Below are 18,661 nucleotides of genomic sequence, written 5' to 3'. Positions count from 1 at the left end.
GATTATTATCAATTACATGTTATAAAATATTGAAGAAAGTTTAAACACAACTTATTTAGAGTGGTAATTTAGAACTTTACAAAAACAGCTTTTAAAGCATTGTATCCAAATGTTATGTTGACAGTTGTTTTCTAGATGAAAGCTCTTACAGAGGATCTAAACTATTTAAATATTTTTGAGTGAGCGATGATAAACATGAGAACATTCTTGAAATGAAATCGACAATTGTATCAATTGCTTCCTTATATTGTAGGTCATTTTCTCCATAGTTTGCAAATTTTTTGCTGTCATACAGACTTAGTTTTGATATTTACTCTTATTTAACAGGATGGTATATTTGAATATAATGAGTATGAGAGGTTTCCTATGAAAAAAAAATATATAAAAAAGAAGAAGAGTTAATTTAACTAATTTTAAAAGATGGAAATTTATAATTTATAGTTACATGAATGAATTTATCCTTTTGTTTGGATAATCCCCCTAATTACAGGTTATACAATTGCCAATGGAGAACAATTTATAACCTAAGGGCAACAACATGTATGAAATCTCTCATTTAATTAAACATAATTGAAATCAAAACATAGTCTGTATCTCATTGATTAGAGGTCTTTGCTCATCTGATTAGTAATTATAAAAACAAGAAGGTTTTTGAGAATTCTTTGTTCTCTTTTCAAAATCATAAACAATTTACATTTTAGTGACACAATGGGATACATGTATCTATTACCTAACAAAAATTTCAATGCATTGGTTCATTGTAAAAATGTTTTGTATTCTTTCCTAATTTTGATGTCATAACACTATGACGAATCAACAGTTTATCTACTCCAAGGTAAAGTTCTAAATATAATTGAAAATTAAGCTTTAAAAAATGTTATTACATATAGAAAAGCATTCTTCTTTAGTATAGTACAGAACTTAGCTTAGGACTACAAGTACATTTATGTATTATCCTATTTTGAATCTATTTTCTTATTTTTAACATTTTTGTGTTTAATAAAAAGTGTTAGCCTAGGAGATTTGGTTTATCATAATGCAGCTTGAGACAGCAGATCTAAGTAAGGTATTTGATAAACTCTCAAGTAATATTGATGCATTCTATTTTATCAGTACTTTAAACTGATGAATACATGCAGTTGTCTATTTTCATTTAAACTAGGTTTTATTTCAAACTATATTACTAAAGTAATCGAAATGTAATCGAAAAGTAATCGATGATTACATCATAATTTTTGCTGTAATCGATTAAATTACGATTACATGTAATCGAAAATGTTGTCGATTACAGATTACTGTCGATTACTTGAAAAAATGTAATCAATTACAATCGATTACGATTACAGATTACGATTACCCCATCCCTGATACAAGGTGTGTTTTTTGTTTTTTTGCTTTTTTCAATACCTTTGAGTCTCATAACTCATAACATTCCATGTTTTGATTTTGTTGTGAGACCCACACTAAGCATGCTTTCAAATGTCAAACAGACCACCAGAAGAAACCGAAAAGTTGATTGAACATGATGTGCAAAATCAAGAATTCATTGCCAAGTGTCCGTGAACTTGGTCGTAAAAATTAAAAATCTTTCATTCAGTCTGCTTGACATTTCGATTTGCAGTTATCTATTTCTTCTTTTTACACTGCCAATTGGTCTAGACAAAGACCTCTATCTTGTTGGAGTTGACATAGCAGAAATGAATTTCTATTACTTATAAATTGAACATAAAAACTACTGACCAAAGTTTTCAAATGATCGCCTATTGTTTATTTATTTCTATTGACAGTAATGAAAAAGTCAGAGAATTACGAACGCGGGTCATTCCAGGTTAAAATATCTGAAAGCGGGAGATTTTATACTCCCGCGCGGGAGCGTACCCGCAAGCGGAAGATTTCTGGAATTTCGCCGTTTGAGTGGGAGTCTCCCGCTCAAAACGGGAGGGTTGGCAGGTATGCTCTCTGGGTACCTCAGAGTCCTCATCCAATAAACACTGCCCGCCACAAAAAAGCCAAGTGTGTTGAACCACCCACAATCGATCAACATACCTATCAACTGACCCGTATTCTGCGGATAACACCTGTGAATTTCCCCTTTCACACAGGATTTTTTAAATACCCGCAGTGTATTCAAATGACACGGGATTTCAGAAAATGAGCCGTTTTCACAGGTATTTAGAAGTTAAATATATGTTCGCTTTTATTGGCTGTTTTCCTTTGAAAAGGTTAACAATTGAAAAGTCAAAACTAAGGATTTGCTTATTACTGTGCCGATAACAGCTATCAACACAATTACATTTGATTGAAAAGTAACAATTCGAGAATTGTACCCCAGAAAGTTGAAGCCAGTCAAGCTTGACATACAATTCTATGTCCTGATTAAAAGATTTGCCTTTTGCAAATATCAATTATCCTATAAAAATAATTTTAAAACAATTTGAACCTTTCAATACATTTCTGTTGTAGAGAATGCATTTAATATCACTTAAATGTAATAGCTTTAAATCAAATCCATATTCTCTAGATATTGCACTGAAAGGAAACACACTTACTACTTTCTATTTATCTTCCTGTGTATAGGAGCACATTAGCTATAATTAGTCCCCTACCAACGAAGTCGAGAGGACTTTAGGTTTGCACTCTGTCCGTCTGTCTGTCCATATATCAGTCCGGAAAATCAGCTTTCCACACGTTTTTTCTTCGTTCTTGAAGATATTAATTTGATATTTGGTATATAGTTTTGCCATGACAAGTTATAGATCAAGTTCGAATTTTGTTCCGGTCCGATGATTTAGTCCAGAGTTATGGATCATAACTCAGGACCATATCTAATGTTAGAGTACTATGTTAAACCATATTTCTGTACAAAGGGAGATAACTCATATTTTAAAAGACATTCTTTGGTAAATTATTTGAAGAATTTTTTGGCAGGTTTGTTTGTTATTTTGTATAAACTAATTTTCTGAATGCTATATATATATATAAAAGAATTATGAAGTGAAATCCTTTAATTAGATAATAATCTATTTTTATTAATGTATATATTACATTACATTGTGTAGATAAAAATTGTTGACATTTTATAGATAAGTTACAAATCTATATTAGTTTCATTTTATAGATAAGTTTAAAATCTATATTAGTTTGTGACAAAAGAAAAGAAAAAATATTTGGAACTGATTATAATTTGAAAATAGATACACTGTATTACATCATATCTAATTTTCGAGAACTATTAATTATATCTGATGTTAAAGTGTTTTCCACACTTTTTTTCATCATGCTTGAAGATATTGATTGATAATTGGTATATAGTTTTATCATGACAAGTTATACAGATCAAGTTCAAAATTTTGTTTCGGTCTGATAATTTTGTGCAGAGTTATGGTCCTTGGACTTGAAAAATTCACTCATTTAATCAGTTTTCCACACTGTTTTTAGTCATGCTTGAAGATATTGACTTGATATTTTCTTATTGTTTACACCATGACAAGTTATAGAACAACGTTACAAGTTAGCTTTTTTTTCCAGTATAATGAATTTTTACCCGGTAGGAGACTATGTATTGCCATGCAATACTCTCAGAGTGCTTGTTTATTTCTAATTTCATTTATAGCTGGGGTTTATGACATTCATTAATGAAAAAAGTAGTGTGAGTAAAACAATAAGAGGGCATTGCTTTAGAAAGATATTTGATAAATGATAATATATATTTATATAATTAACAAATACAAAAGTGAATATTTGTAGGAAACTCAGTGGTACATGTATATGTTATGGTATATATAAAAAAAACTCTAAAATTGTACTGAAAAAAAGTTTGCACACGTTTTGACCTGACATTTTCTTCTTCAATGCAGATCATGACCTGCATTTTGAGTTTTTAATTTAATAACTTGATTCAGTTTTAGAATGGTTTGAATTGTTGCTGTTCTGCATGCAATTGATTTCTAAGTCTGCTATTACACTATCAGCTTTGCAACTAATTTTTATAGGACTGCAAAAAAAAATTTGCGTTCGTATAATGGTGTCGTCGTCGTCGTCCGAAAACACATTTAGTTTCCGGACAATAACTTTAGTTAGAGTGAATGGATCTCTATGAAATTTTACCAGATGGTTCAATACCACAAAAGGAAGGTTGGGATTGATTATTGGGATTATGGTACCAACAGTTTAGGAATTATGGGCCTAAAACAAGCATTTTTGTAGTTTCCAGACAATAACTTGTGTTTAAGTGTATGCATACCTGTCAACTGACCCGGATCCTGCGGGTGTGACCCGAGATTTTCACAATTCTGAGGGGTCACCCGGAAAACCCGCGGGGTGACCAAATAACCAGGGAATTCGGAAAATAACCCGTTTTCATCTGGATTCCTTAGCCTACAGACTGATTAGATATAAAGTGATTTCAATGAAATACTGGCAAATTCGTAATTCTTCCTGAACAAGAAGTTCAACTAGCTGTGTAAACTCAGCTCAATTGACCCATTTCTGTGCATGGCTTCACTTGACAGCTTTGGTGTCAAACACACTGTTAATAAACACCAATTACCTTAGCTTTAGGTTGTAAATAATTTGTGAATTTCAAAGGTGTTTTAAAAACAATTTGAGTAACTTCCCCTTTTTTGTCAATTCAAAGTATACTCCTTAAACTTATGTTTTTTTTTGTAAAAAGATTAAATCTAAAATGAATTGAATGCACAAACATATCAGAATAATACTTTTACTTATTGTTCTACCTTAGAACAATCAAAAAATAAAAAATTTTGACAACTGAAGACTGGTATGAATTGAGAGATGCACCAAAGCAGTTTTTAATAAACATGAGAGGTATTACAACAATATGTATATTTACTAGCAATATATTAAAGTCCAAATTATCGGCGCAATCCTGGAATCACAATCTACAAATACAAATAATATGAATTAGAACAAGAAAAACTTCCATACAAAAACATAAGAAATAATACCTTAATATAACTGTCAAACTCGCTTTGGTGTTTTCTAGATGATAAAAAAAAAGGCGCCAAAAGAATTATATAAAGGTCTTGAACCGAATTACTTCTTATTACGCAAAGTAAAGTAAATACAAAAATTTTAATAAATAAGAAATATTATTATGCTCTCCTTCGCTTTGCTCATCCGAACATAAAACTTTTCTGAATACTACAAAATAAGACAACTGAAGACTGGTATGAATTGAGAGATGCACCAAAGCAGTTCGACAAAACAAAGGGAAAAGTATAAATGTGTAGTGTGACTATTATCATTTCATTAATAACTATAAATTCAAACTTTTGGAAACTGACAATCTATTTTCAAGGTTTTCTTTTATGTAACCGTCTTTAGCTAAATCTGTTTTCCAACGACCGTGTGATTTTAATAGTCTTTCAGGGATGTGATTATGTGCAGCTTCTGAAACCCCGCCGCTTCTTAAACTGTGAAGACCAAATTGTTCTTTTTATACGACCGCAAAAAAATTTTGTGGTCGTATATTGGTATGACGTCGTCGGCGTCGTCGTCCGAATACACATTGGTTTTCGCACTCTAACTTTAGTTTAAGTGAATGGATCTTTTTGAAATTTGACCATAAGGTTAAATACCACAAAAGGAAGGTTGGGATTGATTTTGGGGGTTATGGTACCAACAGTTAAGGAATAAGGGGCCAAAAAGGGGCCAAAAATAAGCATTTTCTAGTTTCCAGACAATAACTGTGGAACGGTGTATGGATCTCTCTGAAATTATACTACAAGTTTCCATACCACAAAGGGATGGTTAGGATTTGCTTTGGGGGGTTATGGCTCAAACTGTTTAGGAATTAGGGGCAAAAAAGGGGGAAAAACAAGGTTGTCCTGGTTAATGGACAAATACTTTAGTACAAAACATAATTTAAAGCAGTGTAAGGGAGATAAATCAAATACATCATTGAAATTATCTCCCTTACACTGCTTTTAAATTATGTATAAAGTAATGGTTAATGAACAATAAAGATAATTTAAAACAGTGTTAGGGAGATAATCCAAATACAACGTTTTGGTTACTTCCCTTACACTGCTTTTAAATTATGTTTAAAGAAATACATATTTATAAAGGAAGACCAGTAAAAATATCTGCAAATGTTGCATCTTTTTTTTTTACAAAAAAATCCATATGAAAGATTTGACACTATATTTTTAATTCTATTATAAAATAGATTAAGTTAGCACTATGGTAAATTTAAATGGGTAATTATGGTTGCCAACTCCATTGGAAATTTGAATTGAGATTATGACCATATCTTGAGGGAAAGAATTTTTTTGGGGAAAAAAGGGGGGGGGATAGAAAGAAATTGTGGGGGTCAATTTTTTCTCATTTCAGATTTCAGAAATTAAAAAGAATTATTCTTCAAATATTATTTTTTTTTCAAATTTCAAATATTGAAAAATTTCAAGAAGTAATCTTTAATTGCACAGTATGGCGCATTAGATTTGTAAAATCTTTGATCACATTTATTTATTTGTTATGCCGAATCTAACAGTGTATTTAGATTTTTAATTTTGGGTCCAGTTTTCAAATTGGTCTACATTAAGGTCCAAAGGGTCCAAAATTAAACTTTGTTTGATTTTAGCAAAAATTGAATATATGAGGTTCTTTGATATGCTGAATCTAAACATGTACATGTATTTAGATTTTTGATTTTTGGCCCAGTTTTCAAGTTGGTCCAAATTGGGGTCCAAAATTAAACTTTGTTTGATTTCAACAAAAATTGAATATATGGGGTTCTTTGATATGCTGAATCTAACCATGTATTTAGATTTTTTATTTGTGGACCCCGTTATCAAATTGGTTCATATTGAGGTCAAAAGGGTCCAAAATTAAACTTTGTTTGATTTCATCAAAAATTGAATTATTGGGGTTCTTTGATATTCCAAATCTAACCGTGTATTTAGATTTTTAATTTTGGGTCCTGTTTTTATACGACCGCAAAAAAATTTTTGTGGTCGTATATTGGTATGACGTTGGCGTCGTCGTCGTCGTCGTCCAGCGTCGTCGTCCGAATACACATTAGTTTTCGCACTCTAACTTTAGTTTAAGTGAATGAATCTCAATGAAATTTTACCATAAGGTTCAATACCACAAAAGGAAGGTGGGGATTGATTTTGATGGTTATGGTACCCACAGTTAAGGAATTAGGGGCCAAAAAGGGGCCAAAAATAAGCATTTTTGTAACTTCCAGACATAACTTGTGTGTAAGTGTATGGATCTCTCTGACATTGTACCACAAGGTTCCATATCACAAAGGGAATGCTGGGATTGATTTTGGGGGTAATTGCCTCCAAATTTTAGGAATAAGGGGCCAAAAAGGGGCAAAAAACAAGCATTTTTCTAGTTTCATGACAATAACTTGTGTGTAAGTGTATGGATCTCTCTGACATTGTATCACAAGGTTCCATATCACAAAGGGAATGCTGGGATTGATTTTGGGGGTAATTGCCTCCATATTTTAGGAATTAGGGGCCAAAAAGGGGCGAAAAACAAGCATTTTTCTAGTTTCATGACAATAACTTGTGTGTAAGTGTATGGATCTTTATGAAATTGTACTACAAGGTTCCATATCACAAAGGGAAAGCTGGAATTGAGTTTGGGGGTAATTGCCCAAAAAGTTTAGGAATAAGGGGCCAAAAAGGGGCCAAAAATAAGCATTTTTCTAGTTTCCAGACAATAACTTGTGTTCAAATGTATGGATCTCTCTGAAATTGTACTGCAAGGTACCATACCTCAAAGGGAAGGCTGGGATTGATTTTTGGGGGTAATTCCCTCAAAATTTTAGTAATTAGGGGCCATAAAAGGGCAAAAAACAAGCATTTTTCTAGTTTCAGGACAATAACTTGTGTGTAAGTGTATGGATCTTTATGAAATTGTACTGCAAGGTTCCATATCACAAAGGGAAAGCTGGGTTTGCGTTTGGGGGTAATTGCCCTAAACGTTTAGGAATTTGGGGCCAAAAAACAAGCATTTTTCTAGTTTCAAGACAATAACTTGTGTTCAAGTGTATGGATCTCTCTGAAATTGTACTGCAAGGTACCATACCACAAAGGGAAAGCTGTTTTTGAGTTTGGACCAATGGGGTGATGAATCATAAGGGGGTTCAAAAAAATTTGGGGGATTTTTTTTCTTTTTTTCATACATGTAAACCTCCCGACGGGAGTACAATAATCCCGTTTTCAGGGGTCTCCTCGAGCTCCCGACCTCGCGTTGAAGAGAAAAAAATCCTGTGTATGAAATCTGCCCAAGATATCATCTCAGACATCTGGTGTAACTGACATCACCTGAAGTTATATTTTACCTGTAAATCAATTAACATGCATAATTATATGGCTTCACTTGTCAGCTTGGGTGTCAAACATACTGGTAATCAACGATTTTTACCTCAGGCTAACTGCCGTTGTGTAAAAAAACTTTGTGTATTTATTGGGTTACTTCCCCTGATTTATCCTGTTTTAAGTTACTTTCCTTTAAATAATGTAAATTTTTAAAAGAATATACAGTTGAACGGCAAACGCCTGAATCTGACAGATAGAGGTCAATTTGTCGACAAAAAAAGTACCCGTATGTAAAATGTTTACGCCCACAGACAGCGCCACCTATAATTTTTTCTACGGCGTCTTTGAGAACGATGTTCCGTTCTGTAGTAAATTAAAACATTAAATTAACTAAAACATAGAAAAGTAAGTGTATAAAACTAATTAAAAGATATATTTGCACATGACTGGTTATGCATGATACGCTGGCAATGTGCGCAATGTCCTTTAATCCAAGATTCAAAATTAGTTTGTTTCCTATGTCAAAATGGCGGATTCCAATGTTTACATTTTTCCATCGATTTGAGAGCTGACACAAATTCGTATCCAATCATTAATTTGCATATTATGTACTGTGTAGGGTAGCTTATCCAATGTATAAATAAAATATAAATTGAACAAATAATCATAAAAGGATGGTAATTAAATGATTTTAAATGTCTTAGGACAAATCAAAAAATAATAATTTGAAAATTATTTGAGGGTTCTATACTTTCTTTCAAGGCTTAAATTGAATTCATATAATAACTATGACCCATGGTCTAAATTTAAATGAGTTTCTGATTATTCAAAATAAAATCTAACTGCAAATGCAGATAGGTAAACAAATGATCTGATTGCAATGTTTGTCCTATAGAATAATGATATAAAAGATATGAATTGAAAAATTTAAAGAACATACTAAAAAAAAAGAATCTTAGATTGAACATGTAGAATATTAAGATAAAGAAACTTTATAAGTACAAGGGTACTATAAACATAATACATAATACATTCGGATTGAAAGTTGAAGAAAACACACTTTAAAAGACAATTTTTACAGCACACGGTTACATTTACGACAAACTTTATGTCGATTAAAAACCTCCTGATCTGAGTCCTAATCTCCTGACCAAAATTTTCCAATCTCCTGATCTGAGTTTCACAGTCCATCACATGTATGTTTTTTTCTTTAAAATTTTCCATTTTAAATTGGTTATTTCTGATGTATATATAAAAGCAAATAATAACGATATGGTTTGAATAGGTAAATTAAAAAATTTTAAGTTCTTAGACAGCTTTCATTCTGTGTGAGAAACCTATGCTGTGTCAAATATTTAATTACAATCCAAATTCAGTGCTGTATCAAGCTTGAATGTTGTGTCCATACTTGCCCCAACTGTTCAGGGTTCGACCTCTGCGGTCGTATCAAGCTGCGCCCCAGCGGAGCATTTTATTTAAATTGGTCTACATTAAGGTCCAAAGGGTCCAAAATTAAACTGAGTTTGATTTTAACAAAAATTGAATTCTTGGGGTTCTTTGATATGCTAAATCTAAACATGTGTTTAGATTTTTGATTATGGGCCCAGTTTTCAAGTTGGTCCAAGATAGGGTCCAGTATTTAAACTTTGTTTGATTTCAACAAAAATTGAATATATGGGGTTCTTTGATATGCTGAATCTAAACATGTATTTAGATTTTTGATTATGGGCCCAGTTTTCAAGTTGGTCCAAATTGGGGTCCAAAATTAAACTTAGTTTGATTTTAACAAAAATTGAATTCTTAGGGTTCTTTGATATGCTAAATCTAAACATGTGTTTAGATTTTTGATTATGGGCCCAGTTTTCAAGTTGGTCCAAGTTGGGGTCCAAAATTAAACTTTTTTTGATTTCAACAAAAATTGAATATATGGGGTTCTTTGATATGCTGAATCTAACCATGAATTTAGATTTTTTATTTGTGGGCCCCGCTATCAAATTGGTTCATATTGAGGTCAAAAGGGTCCAAAATTAAACTTTGTTTGATTTCATCAAAAATTGAATTATTGGGGTTCTTTGATATTCCAAATCTAACCGTGTATTTAGATTTTTAATTTTAAGTCCCTTTTTATACGACCGCAAAAAAATTTTGTGGTCGTATATTGGTATGACGTTGGCGTCGTCGTCGTCGTCGTCGTCCGGCGTCGTCGTCCGAATACATATTGGTTTTCGCACTCTAACTTTAGTTTAAGTGAATGGATCTTTTTGAAATTTGACCATAAGGTTAAATACCACAAAAGGAAGGTTGGGATTGATTTTGGGGGTTATGGTACCAACAGTTAAGGAATTAGGGGCCAAAAAGGGGCCAAAAATGAGCATTTTCTAGTTTCCAGACAATAACTGTGGAACGGTGTATGGATCTCTCTGAAATTATACTACAAGTTTCCATACCACAAAGGGATGGTTAGGATTTGCTTTGGGGGGTTATGGCTCAAACCGTTTAGGAATTAGGGGCAAAAAAGGGGGAAAAACAAGGTTGTCCTGGTTAATGGACAAATACTTTAGTACAAAACATAATTTAAAGCAGTGTAAGGGAGATAAATCAAATACATCATTGAAATTATCTCCCTTACACTGCTTTTAAATTATGTATAAAGTAATGGTTAATGAACAATAAAGATAATCTAAAACAGTGTAAGGGAGGTAATCCAAATACAACGTTTTGGTTACTTCCCTTACACTGCTTTTAAATTATGTTTAAAGAAATGCATATTTATAAAGGAAGACCAGTAAAAATATCTGCAAATGTTTTCATCTTTTTTTTTTACAAAAAAATCCATATGAAAGATTTGACACTATATTTTTATTAATTCTATTATAAATTAGATTAAGTTAGCACTATGGTAAATTTAAATGGGTAATTATGGTTGCCAACTCCATTGGAAATTTGAATTGAGATTATGACCATATCTTGAGGGAAAGAATTTTTTGGGGGGAAAAAGAGGGGGGGGGGGATAAAAAGAAATTGTGGGGGGCCAATTTTTTCTCATTTCAGATTTCAGAAATTAAAAAGAATTATTCTTCAAATATTATTTTTTTTTCAAATTTCAAATATTGAAAAATTTCAAGAAGTAATCTTTAATTGCACAGTATGGCGCATTAGATTTGTAAAATCTTTGATCACATTTATTTATTTGTTATGCCGAATCTAACAGTGTATTTAGATTTTTAATTTTGGGTCCAGTTTTCAAATTGGTCTACATTAATGTCCAAAGGGTCCAAAATTAAACTTTGTTTGATTTTAGCAAAAATTGAATATATGAGGTTCTTTGATATGCTGAATCTAAACATGTATTTAGATTTTTGATTTTTGGCCCAGTTTTCAAGTTGGTCCAAATTGGGGTCCAAAATTAAACTTTGTTTGATTTCAACAAAAATTGAATATATGGGGTTCTTTGATATGCTGAATCCAACCATGTATTTAGATTTTTTATTTGTGGACCCCGTTATCTAATTGGTTCATATTGAGGTCAAAAGGGTCCAAAATTAAACTTTGTTTGATTTCATCTAAAATTGAATTATTGGGGTTCTTTGATATTCCAAATCTAACCGTGTATTTAGGTTTTTAATTTTGGGTCCTGTTTTTTAAATTGGTCTACATTGAGGTCCAAAGGGTCCAAAATTAAACTAAGTTTGATTTTAACAAAAATTGAATTCTTGGGGTTCTTTGATTTGCTGAATCTAAACATGTGTTTAGATTTTTGATTATGGGCCCAGTTTTCAAGTTGGTCCAAGATAGGGTCCAGTATTTAAACTTTGTTTGATTTCAACAAAAATTGAATAAATGGGGTTCTTTGATATGCTGAATCTAAACATGTATTTAGATTTTTGATTATGGGCCCAGTTTTCAAGTTGGTCCAAATTGGGGTCCAAAATTAAACTTTGTTTGATTTCAACAAAAATTGAATAAATGAGGTTCTTTCATATGCTGAATCTAACCATGTATTTAGATTTTTTATTTGTGGGCCCTGCTATCAAATTGGTTCATATTGAGGTCAAAAGGGTCCAAAATTAAACTTTGTTTGATTTCATCGAAAATTGAATTATTGGGGTTCTTTGATATGCCAAATCTAACCGTGTATTTAGATTTTTAATTTTAAGTCCCGTTTTTTAAATTGGTCTACATTAAGGTCCAAAGGGTCCAAAATTAAACTTAGTTTGATTTTAGCAAAAATTGAATTCTTGGGGTTCTTTGATATGCTGAATCTAAACATGTGTTTAGATTTTTGATTATGGGCCCAGTTTTCAAGTTTGTCCAAGTTGGGGTCCAAAATTAAACTTTGTTTGATTTTAACAAAAATTGAATATATGGGGTTCTTTGATATGCTGAATCTAACCATGTATTTTGATTTTGGACATTGGACCATAATAGGTAAATTAAAAAAATTCAAGTTCTTAGACCACATTCTTTCTGTGTCAGAAACCTATGCTGTGTCAAATATTTAATAACAATCCAAATTCAGAGCTGTATCAAGCTTGAATGTTGTGTCCATACTTGCCCCAACTGTTCAGGGTTCGACCTCTGCGGTCGTATCAAGCTGCGCCCCAGCGAAGCATTTTATTTAAATTGGTCTACATTAAGGTCCAAAGGGTCCAAAATTAAACTTGGGCATTGGACCATAATAGGTAAATTAAAAAAATTCAAGTTCTTAGACCACATTCTTTCTGTGTCAGAAACCTATGCTGTGTCAAATATTTAATAACAATCCAAATTCAGAGCTGTATCAAGCTTGAATGTTGTGTCCATACTTGCCCCAACTGTTCAGGGTTCCACCTCTGCGGTCGTATCAAGCTGCGCCCCAGCGAAGCATTTTATTTACAACCTACTTCTGACAATGCGCTTAATAACAGCTCTCAGGCTCGTGTGTATGATAATAGTTTATTAACTTTTAACTCATCTGAAGAAAGTAAAATATTTGCTGCTGTCAAATTTCTTTTTAACATTGCAACTGGACATAAATCAGAGTTAGTTTTTGCTATCACAACTACATTGCCTTGTCTGTAAACGTCAGTTTTGCTATGGTGATTTCGACATGTGAATCATAGAATCGTAAATTCGAAGCTTTCAAATGAGACAGTTCACTGTATCTTAAAAATCCCGCATAACTCAAAAGGACTAAACAACAAATTCCTAAATCTGCTAAATTAGTAGATGAACCAAACTTGTCTATGACTCTCCTTATTATATCGTAAGTGATAGGTTCTTTCTTGTTAATTGGTTTTGACTCCACCTTCTAGAACTATTGACAAAAAATCATTTCAAAACACATTACTATACAGGTTTAAATCATGTTCCCATTTTATTCCGTAAAAAATGCCATTTAAAACAGAAGCTGAAACTTCGGATTGTATCAAGAATGATAAATAAAATGCAACTGTTGTCACTGAAGCTGGCCGTGGACATAAATCGTAATTTGCACACCGAACACTAAATCTTTTAAAAGCATAAGCGTACTTTTTCACCGTGTTTTTGCTTTTGCTTGCTTCTGCTATATTTGGGAGTTTTCTAGCAAAGTCACGTAATGACGGGTTTTGAATTGCTTGCAAATCTTTCCAATACGAAATTGAAACCTCTGAAATATATTAAAAACGTTTTCAACAAAACTAAAAGACAAACTTCAAATGAACAAATTGATTATCAAATATAAGCAAAAATAAATATATTTAAAAAAAAAAAAAAAAAAAAATCGAAAAGAAAATCCCTATAATTATTAATGCGTCTTGCAAACTACACGTGTCCATAAAATTAAACCCTATCACAGGGAAAATACTTATAAATATAGACCCTTCGCGGGATGCAAATAATTGTTAATCTCAAAACGAGAAATCAAATCCCTTCACGGGCACAATATTAATTAAATATATAATGTCTCCTTTCAATATCCCTTCACGGGAAAACCCATAACAGGTAAGATATGAATAAGATTTTAACTCCTTCACGGAAAATCCCTCCTTTTAATATCCCTTCGCGGGAAAAACCCATAACGGATAAAATATATGATTATAATTTGTATTCCTTCACGGAAAATCCCATCCCAGGATACAAAACTAACAATACCCATAATGGGAACATCTACTAGTCACTACATGTATTACAACAGTTATAACTGAAACATGTTAGCTTGTAAAATCTAAGTATAATACTAGAACATTAAAAGACAAACGATCAGCGACGAAAATACTATTAGGATCTGATCCTTTGTGAAAAAATCCTCTAGGCTGTTTGTATTCTATGAATCTTTTAACAAATGAATGGAAAGATTTTTCTTTAAAAGACCATATGATTGGCCAAAAAACTGACGATGTCCATTTCGGTGTAACCAATACACCTTCACCTTGACACTTTGACAAATGTAATACGGACCTACTTATCAATTTAATAGGCGGAACAATCCAGCAATTATACAAAGACCAGTCGTGTGCGAAAGCATCTACACCATGACAAGTTATAGATCAAGTTAGAATTTTGTTCCATTACAATGAATTTGTAACCAGTAGGGGACTATGTATTGCCATGCAATACTCACAGAATGCTTGTTTATTATGATATTGCTTTCTTTATATATCATGTATATTTATTGACTCAAATTTTAAGCTTATATGAATTGCTTTGCTATCTAGTGCTTACATATTTTAACTTCACAATTTTTATATGACGGCAAAAAAATTTTGCGGTCGTATATTGGTATGAAGTTGTCGGCGTCGTCCGAAGACACATTGGTTTTCGCACTCTAACTTTCGTTTAAGTGAATGGATCTCTATGAAATTTTACCATAAGGTTCAATACCACAAAAGGAAAAGCTGGAATTGATTTTGGGGGTTATGGTACCAACAGTTAAGGAATTATGGGCCAAAAATAAGCATTTTTATACGCCCGTCATTATGTATTATAGTATACAAATGTCCGGCCGTCTGTCTGTCCCGCGTAAACATGTCGCACCGTAACTTGAGAATGACTTATCCAAATTTCATGAAACTTAACATAGTTGTTTCTTATGATGGTCAAACGATCTGTATACTTTTTGGTGAAAATAAGATTAAAACTTTTTGAGTTACGGGACTTAGTAACTAAAACAGGTGTGTGTTTTTTTTTCACATGTCACGCCGTATCTCAAAAACAATTTATGATTATTGCTTAAAACTTTACACACTTCTTAGTTATATTAATCTTAAGATCTGTATACTTTTTGGTGATGATTCAAAATTTTATTTTAGAGATATTGAGTATTTTGTTAAAAAAAGGGGGAGGGGTTTTTCACATGTCGCGCCGTATCTCAAAAACGATTTATGATTATTGCTTAAAGTTTTACACACTTCTTAGTTATATTAATCTAAAGATCTGTATACTTTTTGGTTTTGATTCAAAATTTTATTTTAGAGATATTGAGTTTTTGTTAAAAAAAAAGGGGGTTTTCGCATGTCACACCGTATGTCAGAAACTATTTATGCTTATTGCATAAAAATTCACACACAAGACGACGGGCGTATCATGCGCTCATGGCGCAGCTGTTTATTGTAACTTCCAGACATACCTTGTGTGTTAGTGTATGGATCTCTCTGACATTGTACCACAAGGTTCCATATCACAATGGGAATGTTGGGATTGATTTTGGGGGTAATTGCCTCAAAATTTAGGAATAAGGGGGCCAAAAAAGGGGCAAAAAACAAGCATTTTTCTAGTTTCATGACAATAACTTGTGTGTAAGTGTATGGATCTTTCTGAAATTGTACTACAAGGTTCCATATCACAAAGGAAAAGCAGGAATTGAGTTTGGGGGTAATTACCTAAAACGTTTAGGAATAAGGGGCCAAAAAGGGCCAGGGCCAAAAATAAGCATTTTTCTAGTTTCCAGACATTAACTTGTGTTCAAGTGTATGGATCTCTCTGAAATTGTACTGCAAGGTACCATACCACAAAGGGAAGGCTGGGATTGATTTTGGGGGTAATTGCCTCAAAATTTTAGGAATTAGGGACCAAAAAGGGGTAAAAAACAAGTATTTTTCTAGTTTCAGGACTATAACTTGTGTGTAAGTGTATGGATCTTTATGAAATTGTACTACAAGGTTCCATATCACAAAGGGAAAGCTGGGTTTGAGTTTGGGGGTAATTGCCCTAAAAGTTTAGGAATTTGGGCCAAAAAGGGGCCAAAAAACAAGCATTTTTCTAGTTTCCAGACAATAACTTGTGTTCAAGTGTATGGATCTCTCTGACATTGTACCACAAGGTTCCATATCACAAAGGGAAGGCTGGGATTAATTTTGGGGGTAATTGCTTCCAAATTTTAGGAATTAGGGGCCAAAAGGGGACAAAAAACAAGCATTGTTCTAGTTTCATGACAATAACTTGTGTGTAAGTGTATGGATCTCTCTGACATTGTACCACAAGGTTCCACATCACAAAGGAAATGCTAGGATTGATTTTGGGGGTAATTGCCTCCAAATTTTAGGAATTAAGGGCCAAAAAGGGGCAAAAAACAAGCATTTTTCTAGTTTCAGGACAATAACTTGTGTGGAAGTGTATGGATCTTTATGAAATTGTACTACAAGGTTCCATATCACAAAGGGAAAGCTGGATTTGAGTTTGGGGGTAATTGCCCTAAATATTAGGAATTAGGGGCCAAAAAGGTGCCAAAAAACAAGCATTTTTCTAGTTTCCAGACAATAACTTGTGTTCAAGTGTATGGATCTCACTGAAATTGTACTGCAAGGTACCATACCATACCACAAAGGGAAGGCTGGGATTGAGTTTGGGGGTGATGAATCATAAGGGGGTTCAAAAAATTTGGGGGGGGGGGGGGGGGTTTCCTTTTTTTTCTTTAAAATTTTCCATTTTAAATTGGTTATTTCTGATTTATATATAAAAGCAAATAATAATGATATGGATTGAATAGGTAAATTAAAAAATTTTTAGTTCTTAGACCACATTCATTCTGTGTCAGAAACCTATGCTGTGTCAAATATTTAATTACAATCCAAATTCAGTGGTGTATCAAGCTTGAATGTTGTGTCCATACTTGCCCCAACTGTTCAGGGTTCGACCTCAGCGGTCGTATCAAGCTGCGCCCCAGCAGAGCATTTTATTGTATTCAGTAAAAAGCTCACCAGAGCTTGAGTTTATATGTTTTATAATATGCTGAATCAAAATAAAGTTTTCTATGTCAATGTCTGCCATCACCTGACATGTTATGTAATAAATATTTGTTTTATTTGGATAGAATATGTTTGGTTTGATTTGATTAAGACATTAGGGAAATTTATACATGTACATCTTTTTTAATCTTTTTACAATTGTCACATTAAACTTGTGCACGGATATGATGTTCATGATTTTGAAAAGTATTTGAATTCAGGTTTTAAGGAAGAAGAGCGTCTGGAAATTGGAACAGAATATGTTCAATTATTAATTTTTTTGCAGAGTTCAGGAAAAAGTTCTGTGATTGAAGGATTAGTTGGGAAAGATTTTTTACCAAGAGGAACTGGCATTGTTACAAGACGTCCTCTTATTCTACAACTGATACATGTCAGTAAAAATGATACAGAAACAAGATTCCAGGAAGGAAGTGGAGGTAACAAATAGATTTTTAGCTCACCTGGCCCAAAGGGCCAAGTGAGCTTTTCTCATCACTTGGTGTCCGTCGTCCGTCGTCGTCATCGTTAACTTTTTACATTTTGAACTTCTTCTAGAGAAGCACTGAATGGAATGAAACCAAACATGGCATGAATGTTCCTTATGAGGTGCTGACAAAGTGTTGTTACTTTGAAGCCGATCCATCATCCAAGATGGCCGCCAGCAGGGGACTTAGTTTAACATAGGACCCTATGGGAAATATTTACAAATGTCTTCTTTTAGAGAACCACTGAATGGAATCAAACCAAATATGGCATGAATGTTCCTTATGAGGTGTTGACCAAGTGTTGTTACTTTGAAGCCGATCCATAATCCAAGATGGCCGCCAGCGGGGGGACTTAGTTTAACATAGGACCCTATGGGAAATACATACAAATGTCTTCTTTTAGAGAACCACTGAATGGAATGAAACCAAACATGGCATGAATGTTCCTTTTGAGGTGCTGACCAAGTGTTGTTATTTTGAAGCCGATCCATAATCCAAGATGGAGGCCCGTGGGGGACTTATTTTAACATATGATCCTATGGGAAATACATACAAATGTCTTCTTTTAGAGAACCACTGAATGGAATGAAACCAAATATGGCATGAATGTTCCTTTTGAGGTGCTGACCAAGTATTGTTACTTTGAAGCCGATCCATCATTCAAGATGGCCGCCAGCGGGGGACTTTTTAT

At 33.0% G+C, this 18,661-nt stretch overlaps 1 protein-coding gene across 2 annotated transcripts in view; it reads left to right on the top strand.

Annotated features, from left to right (window-relative positions):
• Positions 1-18,661, top strand: part of LOC127710375 (dynamin-1-like protein) — a 59,543-nt gene that overhangs the window by 657 nt on the left and 40,225 nt on the right. For both annotated transcript variants that reach the window (XM_052216206.1, XM_052216212.1), the window contains exon 2: positions 17,772-17,922. In XM_052216206.1, coding sequence (XP_052072166.1) covers positions 17,772-17,922 — 151 coding nt within the window. The remainder of the gene's footprint in view (positions 1-17,771; positions 17,923-18,661) is intronic.

The sequence above is a fragment of the Mytilus californianus genome, unplaced genomic scaffold, assembly GCF_021869535.1.
Source record: "Mytilus californianus isolate M0D057914Y unplaced genomic scaffold, xbMytCali1.0.p SCAF_1, whole genome shotgun sequence".
In the NCBI taxonomy this organism is placed as follows: Eukaryota; Metazoa; Mollusca; class Bivalvia; order Mytilida; family Mytilidae; genus Mytilus; species Mytilus californianus.
Note: the sequence above shows the minus strand (reverse complement) of the source record. Positions and strands in the feature narration are given on the sequence as shown.